An 11,398-nucleotide genomic window follows, 5' to 3' on the forward strand; every position below is an offset into this window, starting at 1 on the left:
TCTATGGCAAGGTGGGGTGCTCAGGAGCACAGCAGACCTGCCCTGGAGGGTGGTTGACTCAGTATTCCTCTCTAAGATGGAAGAGCATATGATTAGGCTTAGAGTGTCATAAAAGGCATCTCGTTTTGACCTTCTGCCAAGCTGACCCCTGGAGAACTTGCTCAGTGTGTGGTTTCACAGGACACTGCCGCCTCTTCTGGGAAGCATTAAGGAGGAAGACACTGGGCAGGTGTGACTGGTGTGTGGTCCCCTGAGCTCCACCTCATTCCCCAGTCCTTCCCCTGCCCCTGTGTCCTGCCCCCATCTTACCACAGGGACACTGTCACTGGAGAGCAGGTCACTAAGCAGTCCGATAATGTCTGGAAGTTGTTCTTGTTCCCTTCGCAGCCGCCATATACAAATGGCTCGCAGTACCCGGCCGTGGCATTGTAGAAGTACCTGGTCATCTGGTCCTTGCAGGGGCCCTTTAATTCAGGCTCCAAGCAGAATTCAGGCTTAGAAGCTTCTGGGAAAGGAGGGGCAATGGCTCAGTTATGAGGACGGTCATCACAGCTCGTACAAGGACAACAGCTAGAACTGCCAGTTTCTTTGCAACAGAGAATGCCAGGCTTGTGGAGGATGGTCAGATGGAAAAGGTCATTTGAAAACCTTCTTTCTAGGACAGAATTAGGAATGCTGCTAGGGGTGACATGATATATTAATCATGTACACTTCTATAACTCCTCATGAAGTATTTTAACAAAAATTGATATAATGCCTTTGCTTAGCCTCAGAAACTTCTAGGGGACTGCCCTGGTGGGCCACTGGTTAAGAATTAGCCTTCCAATGCAGGAGTCCTGGGTTCAATCCCTTTGTAAGAGAACTAAAGTCCCACATCCTGAGGGACATCTAGGTCAGCAGGCGACAACTACTGTGCCTGTGGCCTGCAACTAACACCAAAAGCACCAAATAAATGCTCAAAAAAAAAAAAAAAAAAAAAGAAAGAAAGAAAGAAAGAAAAGAAAACCCAGAAATACACAACTCTATAGCAATGAAAACAGGTCACAGGTGACCATTCCCTATATGTCAATAATTACTAGGTCTGGGTACCTGGGTTTTATAATACTGTTCTCTGCACCTTTGTATATGGCAAAACTTTCCACTGTGAATAAAAAATGTGAAGGAATCATGTGATAATGAAAAAGGGCATGAAGAAAACATACAAGTGTGTTACTTATGATCCCTCAGGAGGACTGAATAAATCAAATGTTCAACTATCAATATGTTGATACTGTTATTATAAGAAGAAATATATGTGATTTTTTTTTTTTGATCCTTTTTCTGACACAGTTCCTACACATCTTGGTATTGCTAATGTGATGAGAACAATAAAAGTGTCTTCTGGTATGTGAAGTCAGTGATTTTGGAAAGACCTTCATAAACCATAATGGGCTCCTATTGCACAGGAAAGGACTGTCTACAGGATGGTGGGCACTGGACAATGAAGCAGGAAAAGGATCAAATATGGATCAAATATATGAATAATAAAATAATAGTCAAAAGAGGACAAGTGAAAGGGCCTGGAGACTTTGCTCGTATTGTCTTAACCCAGAGCCCATGAGACAAAGACTGTGTTTCTTGTGTTCCTGAAGTTCCTCTGCTCTGTGGTCCTATGTCTTTCTGCTTATTTTAATATTAAAGGAATAGTCATTACTTGACATATTAATGTTTTCTCTTGACCAAAGGAGGTCAATGATCATGTTCTTCAGATTAACACACTGGTGGAAATGGACAAAATTGGTCATGAAATGTGAATAGATTATTTATATTCATTACTGATGATCTGTTAAAGAATGCTTGCATATTTTTCCACTAGTCAGTTGATGAAATTGAATATGACTCGCCCCAGAACACAGAGCATAGGGGTGGTAGAGTCAGGATAAGATACTATCATGTCATAACCCATCGGATACAATACCTGGTTCTACCAGGAATTCTAAAAATACTGTTTACTTTTAAGAGTTTCTGGATGCAGCATCCTACTTTCATTACTTCCCTGTCCGCAAAGCTTACCTTACCTCACCTAAGCTCTCAAATCACAGCAGAGAGTGAGTTTGGGTTTCCGTTGACACCAAATATGTGGTATCTAGACTAACATCAACCAAGTCCCCAAAAGACTCCTGGGTGTCCCCCAGTCACTTAACATGTGATATGAAATCCATGCAGTTAGTACAGATCCCGCCCATTGAGGGATCACAACTGTTCTCACTTTAGTATGAACCGTGTGGTCCAAAGTTACTTATGCTTGTGACCAAATGGCTAAAATTTGGAGGTTCCATGACCACACCTCCATGTTCAATAACTGAATGGAACTAATGACCAGACTAAGGAAAACCCTTACTGACTGTTCTCAGATTAAGTAAGAAGGTAAGTGTTAGTTGCTCAGTCATGCCCAACTTTTTGCAGCCCCATAGACTGCAGCCCACCAGGCTCCTGTGTCCGTGAGATTTTCCAGGCAAGGATAACCTACTCCTACTGGAGTAGGTTGCCATTTCCTTCTCCAGGGGGATCTTCCCAACCCAGGGATCAAACTCGAGTCTCCTGTACTGCAGGCAGAGTCTTTACTGACTGAGCTAGAGGGAAGCCCATTCTCAGATTAATAGAAATGAAAATTCAGAAAGAGTGAAATGGAGGAGGTGTGTAGGATGAAGGGGGACTGTAGGTTGGCAAAGCCTTCACGCCCTAGTGAGCACAGCACTCTCACGTCATGTATTTGTATTTACCACCGAAAAACTCTCTGAATCCCAATATTTATGCAGGTTTGAAGTTTCAAAGCAAAAGAGATCTAAAGAGCCTCTTGATGAAAGAAGAGAGTGAAAAAGTAAGCTCCCATAGATGGTGATGTACAGGAAGGCCTGCCGTGCTGCAGTCCATGGGGTCACAAAGAGTCAGACATGACTGAGAGACTGAACTGAACTAACTGAAATGAGGTTTCGAGAAACAGGCTTATTGGTTGAATCATTGGCCATTGGTGATTGATCTCAATCTCAGTGACCTCCCCAGAGGTGGAGAAAATACAAAACCTTTCTTACCATTTTTGAGTATTTGTGTTAGGAACTCCTCGACTGTATGGTTCTCGAGTTGGGTTCTGGAAATCATCACCTGACCTATGAAAGAGAGTAAATTGCAGGAGTTTCAGGAGGCCTGGTCCTTGAAACAGGGAAAGGATCAAAAATGGACAACAAAATGACAGTCAAAAAGGACGAGGGAAGGAGCCTGGAGACTTTAGTAACCTTGTCTCAGGCTTGGTCGCACAGCCTTCCACACAAGGGCTGTGTTCCTTGCTTTCCCTGCAGTTGCTCTCCTCAGTGGCTCCACATCTTTAAATTTGTTCTCTTAATAGAGAAATAATCATTGTTTGATAAAGAAATAGTTTTAATTGTCCAAAGTAGATAGAGAAAGTGTTTTCAGATTAACACATTGTGGTGGAAAATGGACAAATCTGGTTATGAAGTGGGAAGAAACTGTATATTCATGACTCATCATCAGTTCAAAGATCTCATGTAAGAAATTTCCCCTATTCAGATGAGGAAACTACAGATGACTTGCCCTGTGACACAGACATGTGGGTGGTGGGATCAGGACAAGATACTGTCATATCACAACCCATTGATACACTACTGATTCTGCTAGGAGCTTGAAAATATAGATAACTGGTAAGAGTTTTGGGTGCAGTGTCCTACTCCCACTACTCACCTCCCCAAGCCTCCTGTGAGCCCTCAAATCACAAGGCAGGGTAAGTCTGGGGTTTTCTGACTGCAAACATATGGTTTCTGCACCAACTCCATCCAATTCCTGATACCCAGTGGGTGCCCCACTGTCAATTGACTTCTGAGACCATACCTGTGGAGTTATGCCCATGCCACAGGTTGAGGTATCAAGAGTCTCCTGACATCAGATGCCAGCCATGTGGTTCGACACACTCTTACTTCTGACCAAGTAACTAAAAGTGGAGTTTACATGCCCCAACCTCCATGCTCAATATCACATCAAACCGGCGACTGAACTCGGGAAAACCTATACTTACTGTCCTCAGAATAATATACGGGAGAAAACTCAGAAACAGTGCAATGGAAGAGACATGGAGGGCAAAGAAAGAGTGGAGGTGTGGGGAGCGTTCATGCCCCAGAGCACAGCACCCTCACATCACCAGCATTGGTTCCCACCCATAAGCTCTCTGAATGCCAGAATTTATGGAGTTTTATTTTTATTTTTTAACTTTAATGGAGGTTTCCATCAACCGGGGTATTGATTGAATCTTTGGGCAGTGATGACTGATCTCAACCCCAGTGCCCTCCCTTCTCCCTACAGGTGAAGGAGTTTCAAACCTTGAATGCCATTATTGATTATGTCAGCCAATCCTTTTAGTCCACGAAATATCTTGGTACCTATGAAAGACAAAAATACCAAAATTTTCAGGAGTCTTGGACCATGAACCAGGAAAAGGATCAAATATGGATAATAAAATGATAGTCAAACATGGACAAGGGAAAGGGCCTGGATACTCTGATCATTTTTCCCAGGTCATTCTGATTAAATTTCATAAGAGAAAAAAAATCATTACTTGGCACATAATTATTCTTTCTGGCCCCAAGCAAGTAGGCAGAGAAATTATTTCAAATGAACATATCCATAGGAAAATTACCAAAATTGGCCATGAATGTAAATAAATTCTTTATATTTATGACAGCTAATATATTCAAAGAATCCCTGAAGCAGATATCTGCTGTTCAGATGGGGAAGCTCTAAACGACTTGCCCCAGGACACACAGCATGTGTGTGGAAAGTCAGGACAAGATATGGTCATGTCACAACCCATTTGATATACTATCCTATTCTCCCAGGAACTCTGAAAATACTAATAACTGCTGAGAGCTTCTGGGTGCAGCGTCCCACTTGCATTACTCCCCTGTCCCCAGGACTCACATGAGCTCCCAAAGCACACAGAGTGTGAGTTTGGGTTTCGCTGAACCAAATACGTTGTGTCTCTAGCAACAACATCCAATTCCCCAAACACCCCCTGGGTGTCTGCAAGTCAATTTTATTCCGATACAAAATCCTGGGAGTTAGTATAGATTCTGCACGTTGTGGGTTCAAAACTGTCCTCAACTGAGATGACAGTGAAGTGGTTGTGATTTGACAAAGCAGCTAATGCTTGGAAGTACTATTACCCCACCCCATGTTCAATAACACAATAAATCTGAGGACCAAACTCAGGAAGACCACTCACATGCGGATTTCATGTTATTATTAAGGATAAATCTAGGCACAGCATAAATGAGTGAAATATGCAGGGCGAAGTGGAAGTGGAGTTGTGAGGAGCCTCCAGGTCCTAGAAAACATTGGATCCTCACATCACTGTCGTGTGTTACCAACCCAAAAGCTCCCTGAATGCCCATATGTATGGATTTTCATTGAGGTTTCACTAAATAGGCATATGATTGAATCATTGGTCAGTAGAGATTGTTTTCAAACCCAGTGCCCTCCCCTCTCCCCAGAGGTGGAAAAAGTTCAGACCTTTAGCCACACCATCGATGACATGGGAAATCACATCTATTATTGAACGCTTCTCAGGTCCCCTTCTATGGCTTGTCTCCAAACCTATGAAAGACAGTAGATTCCAGGAGTTGCATGAGGCTGGGCTCATGCACCAGGACAAGGATCAAATATGCATAATAAATAGTCAACACTGGACAAGGAAGGGGACAATATTGATAATAAAATAGTAGTCAAAATAGGACAAAGGAAAAGGCCTGGAGGCTTTACCTTGGTCCCAGAGGCAAACCCATACTGGGCTCTGTGTGTTTCTTGTTTTCTCTGCAATGGGTTTTCTCACTCATCCCACGTTTTTCTGGTTATATTCGTAATAGAGGAATAATTGCCTTTTGACACCTAAATATACTTTCTTGCCCAGAGTAGTAGATAGAGAAATCATTTTCAGATGAACACATCTTGGTGGAAAATGCACAAAATTCACCATAAAATGTGACTCAACTCTTTATATTCATGACTGGTTTCTGTTCAAAAACCCATGTAACATGTATCCCCTGTTTCAATGAGAAAATTGCAGATGACTTACCCTAGGACATGTAGGTATCTGGGTCAGGTCAAGACACTGTCACATTACAACCCATTTGATACAGTACCTGATTCTGCCAGGAACTCTGAAAATACAGATAACTGAGAATAGTTTCTGGGTGCAATGTCCTACTTTCATGAATCCCCCTTTTGGAACATCACCTGAGCTCCCAATTCACAGGGGAGAGTGAGTCTGGGTTTTACTCTGACAACAAATATGTGGTCCTTTAAGAGCAACCGAGTCCCCAAACACCCACTGGGTGTCTAGCAAGTTAATTTACTTCTGATTTTTAATCTGTGGAGTTAGCACAGACTCTGCAGGTTGAGGACTCAAGACCATCCTCAACTCAGCTGCCAGCCCTGAGGTCCCGAGTCACTCATGCTTGTGATCAAATGGTGAAAATTGGGATGTCCATGACCCCACCTTCAAAATCAACAGCTCAATAGAATCGGTGGGATGAACTTAGGAAAAACACTTGCTTATGCTTCCCAGATAACTGTACAAAGTGTAACTCAAGGCAGTAAAATGGAAGAGATGTGTGTGCAAGGGGGAGGGAGGTGTTCCCAGCCTCTGTGCCCTAGTGAGCACAGCACCCTCACATCAGCTGCCTGTATTCAAAAACGCACAAGCTCTCCAAGCCGTTTTCATGTATTTCTTCCTAAGGTTCACTAAACAAGCATATTGGTTGGCTCATCAGCCACTGGTGATTGATATCATTCTCAGGTCCCTCCCCTCTCCACAGAGGTGCTGGAATGAGATATGGTGAAAATTGGAACTGTGAAATGGATGTTTGATGTTTCTTGGAGACCAGCCCCATCCTGAACGTTCCTTGAGTCTCCTCTTGTGACTCATCTTATAATCTATAAAGTCAGTAAACTCCAAGTTGTAGGAGGCCTGGGCTATTAATCAAAACAAGGATTGAATAGGCAGCTTTTTGTTACTACACTACAGCAAGGTCCATGGACAAGGCAGGGACCAGGAATACAGTCTCAGAAATGGGGCCTGATCAGTAGAGTTAGGTGGGATAGATATATATTTAATATAAAAATTGAAAGATATCCTCATGAACTTCATGATGTCATCTGAGTTAAATGTTTCCAGCGTAAGACTTCCCTGGTGGTCCAGTAGGTAAGAATCCACATTCTAATGTGGGGGACATGGGCTCTATCCCTGGTTGGGAGGACCCACATGCCTTGGGGTAACTAAGCAGGTGATCTGCAACTACTGAGCCCAGATGCCTAGAGTCCCTGCTCTGCACAAGAAAAGCCACCCCAACATGAAGCCCACACACCACAACCAGAGAGCAGCCCTGGTAACTAGGGAATATCCTGGCATAGTCAGGAAGACCAGTGCTGCCAAAACTGAACAAACGAACACCCTGCCCAACATGACAGGAGAAATTCAGAGAAGACTGGTAGCAGTGTGGTCACAACTGCCCCCCAGCCCTTCCATGGACTTCCATCATTTCCTTCCAGTCTGTACAGGAGAAGTGAGCCTGGACCTACCTTGGTCCTGGGTATGGTGTTCATATAGCGGGGTGTTGTCCACCAGGATAACCAGGAGAAAGAGAAGGGCTGCGGAGAGGCAGAGCCGGTTCATCTTGGTGGTGGCCTTGCAGGAGGGCTCCTGAGGATGCTTGGGATGGACAGACTGAGCCTTTAATATCCTGGCTGAGGGGTGGGATCAGAGGATGAGGAAGGGAGTGAGGCAGGGGAGGAGCTGGTTCAGTCCTCTTTATTGTGAAATCTACCTCCTAACCATGCCTTCTGTCTGCAGGGGCCAAGTCTGAGAACTAGTCTGAGAACAGTAGTTATCAAGCTTGATTATGCCTGTGGGTCTAAAGTAAGGAAGATTGTGATCAGACAGATGGAGTTTGTTCAATATGGGCTTTCAGAGAGCACCTGAGCACCTAGAGCAGTGCGTGGCACATGGTGGACGGCCAGTGAGGGGATGAGACGGATCAAAGGACGTATAGGTGAATAGCAGTGTGTTAGCCCAGGTCCTCCTTTTCAGCCTTGTGCTACTTTCATCACATCTGGGCCTCAAAGCCCTGACCCCCCTCACCTACCTCAGATGACAGGGGTGACACAGGACAGCTTCCTGCAACCATTGCCACAGCTTCTCCACTGGATGGATGCTTGCTCTTTCTCAGGCATTGGTCCAGGCAGGAACTGAGCTGGAGAAGGTTAGGCTGTCCTGGAGTATAACCCTCTTTGTGCATTGAAAACCGAGTAAGGGGAGGGGGCCATAGGGAAGCAAGGAAGTGAATACATCTCCACCGCATGACCACTTGCTGTTCCTCTCCTGGTCTTGCAAACAGAAATGCTGCCTGCATGAATGGACTTCAGGGGACCTTGGAAGACTGCCTATAGCCACCTTCATCCTCCTGCTCTCCCTCACTGGTGATAGGGCCATAGGACCTTAGTTAGGGTACCAGCCCTTGTAATCCTAACTTTGTGCCTCAGGATTTAAATCTCCCAGAACCAAATGTCTTCTGCTGTCATGTGAGATCCTTGCTTCCCGCATCATGTGGCTGCCATGGAAGCAATGGAGGCACCTGGCATGTATAGGAGAAGTGAAAGTCCTTTGTAGTAGTGATAATAGCAGTAATGAGTCATTACATCAGGGAAAACATAAATTCCTCATTGTGGCAGGCATTACCCTAAGCACCTAACACACAAAACTCAATGAATCCTCAGACATTTTTAAAGAAAGGGGAGAAACTGTTGATATTTCCTCATGTGATTGAGGAGGTACCTGAGATAACTGGAAATAAAGTAATTTACTTAGATCATAGGTTGTAGAGAGGGGATTGGGACCCAGGGATCTGACTTGAGAGTCTGCGCACATGCACTCTGCTGCGGTGGAAAGCTGTAAACCAGAGTGCACACATCAGGGGTGACACACCCACACTCCCTTTGCTCATCTTTGTGTGTTTACTTGTAGTTAAAACCACGTAGCACACTTTAGAAGAGCAGTACGTCTTAATTTCGAGTTACCCCAGGACAGAAGGACATCAGTAGCCAGTTACACACAGAAGAGCCAGTGTGAGGGGAGGGTCTGCTCTCTCTTGAGATATTTCACATGAATGATTTCATTTAGCCTCAGGTGACCCCAAAACATCTGGATCCTCATCCCATTGCGTCAAGGAGAAAGCCGTGGCTCAAGAGGGGAAGCCACTTGCTCAGGACACACAACTTGCAGATCATAAAATAATTAATAGTCTGTAGTTCAAGAGGCCCTCTGGCCCTTCCCCTCTTCCTGCCTCAATCTGTCCACCTGAGACCAGGGAGCGGTAGACTCCCTCTAAGAGCACAAACTCCTCTTATCTCCCCCCTCTTCTCTCCTCTTTAGAGAAATCACAAGACAGGAAAATCACAAGGTATATATCTGGATAAACCAGAGAACCCAAAACTCTGATATCAGGTCAAATCTCTGCTCAGTCATATCATGTTCAGTAATTACCTCTAAAAAATGAGATATTTCAATTCCACGCTATCTAATGCCACATCCGGAAAAGATGGAATGAATCCTGGGCATGCAGGAGATGTTTAGATTTTTCTGAGGCTTTGTCCAGTGAGCATCATTTATATTCAAAGCATGTGGTCAATTTCAGGCTAATGGATAAAGCAGCCCCTGGCTCTTTGGAAATAAGTAGTTTACTTTCTTAAAATGGTGTTGTGAATACTATTTTTATTAGAATTATTTTCAGGCTTAAAAGGGAAAACACAAAGCAGAGATTGCAAATGTGGCTAGCATCTAAGTATTCTTAACCCACACAGTACCATTTACAATTTTGAAACATTTCCAGGATTTAGCAGTGGTAGATTTTATAAAAAAAAAATGAACGTCTCACATTGTTGGAAAAAGTAAGTGATCTGACAACACACTCCTGCCATTTAACAAGAACCCTCTTCTGTCCATGGGATTCTCCAGGCAAGAATACTGGAGTGGACACATATTCCTTTCTCCAGGTGATCTTCCCAATGCTGGGATCAAATTTGGGTCATCTGCATTGCAGGCAAATTCTTTACCATTGAGCCACTAGGGAGAGTGGGTCTCAATGCTGAGCAAGCTTCAGAATCCATTAGACATTTGTTGAAACACGGATCTGAGCCCTCCACTGTCTGAGGTTTGATTTGGTAAGACATGGTTGGGACCTGAGTATCTGCATCTACCAGGTTTCTGGAACTGAGGGTGCTGCTCAAGGGACCACGTTCTGACAGCCATGAACTAAGCTAAGGAGAGCTGCTCTCTTCTCAGGAGGGGAGCGTTTTCTCCGGTTTCCATAATCCCCACCATTCCTTATTGTCCCTCCAGCCTCCACCCCCACCCTAAATATGTCCAGCCATATTACTCACCTGGTCCAAGGGCATTTAACATTGTGACCTATGGGATGGGCTCACAGTAAGTGTTCAGGAAAAGATGTTAGTTTATTTTTAGCCACTCTGTCATGTACATGATCACCATGTGTCTGGGACAGACCTCCCTGATCTTGACACTGTTATTCTTTGCTTTGCAGCTGCCAAATACAACTGGATTCAGGAACCCAGACCCGGCCTTGTAGAAGTATCTGATATTTCGGCCTTGCAGGGACTCGTGTATGGAGATAGCAGGCAGAAGTCCAGTCACAGGGCTGCAGAGATGGAGATCTTTGTCAAATAGGAAGGTGATCCCCGTTGTTTGTCTACCAGGTGAGCGACTGAAACCACCAGTTTGTTTGCAGTAGAGATGGTAGGGGTGCAGGGGGGTGACTGGGAAAAGGCCCTTTGATATCCTGCTGTCCATGGCATTACTACCAATGTCATTAGGTGTCACAGTGACAGGATAATATTGTAAGTAGTTACGTATTGCTACTTAATATCTATAGATTTATTGACATTATGTCACTGATAAACTCCAAAAGAACAAAAAGGGAGGATACTTATTATGAATATTCTCCACATGTTGAGAATGATCAGAGCTGGACAATGGCCAGTGAGTTTATAATACTATTTACTGGACATATGTGTGGTGGAAACATTTCACCATTGGAAAAGAAAGTGTGACATTGGATAACCAAGAGTAGAGCACATGCAACGCTGCTCAGTGCTATGCGGCAGCCTGGATGGGAGCAGAGTTTGGGGGAGAATGAATACATTTATATATGTGGCTGAGTTGCTTTGCTGACCACCCAAAACTATCACAATATTGTTAATCAACTGTGTTGTTAGTCACTCAGTCATGTCCAACTCCTTGGGACCCCACGTACTGCAGGCTACCAGGTTCATGGAATTCTCC

General features: G+C 44.2%; 1 protein-coding gene across 1 annotated transcript; it reads right to left on the bottom strand.

Moving 5' to 3' along the window:
- Positions 1 to 305: 305 nt before the first annotated feature.
- On the bottom strand, positions 306 to 7,717 carry LOC128058098 (trophoblast Kunitz domain protein 1-like). Its single transcript, XM_052650459.1, has 5 exons — positions 7,624 to 7,717; positions 5,557 to 5,640; positions 4,368 to 4,427; positions 3,072 to 3,146; positions 306 to 505 (listed from the first exon to the last, which is right to left on the bottom strand). The coding sequence occupies exons 1-5, from the start codon at positions 7,715 to 7,717 to the stop codon at positions 306 to 308; spliced, it is 513 nt and encodes a 170-aa protein (XP_052506419.1).
- Positions 7,718 to 11,398: the final 3,681 nt, after the last annotated feature.

The sequence above is a fragment of the Budorcas taxicolor genome, chromosome 13 (genome assembly GCF_023091745.1).
Source record: "Budorcas taxicolor isolate Tak-1 chromosome 13, Takin1.1, whole genome shotgun sequence".
Classification (NCBI taxonomy): domain Eukaryota; kingdom Metazoa; phylum Chordata; class Mammalia; order Artiodactyla; family Bovidae; genus Budorcas; species Budorcas taxicolor.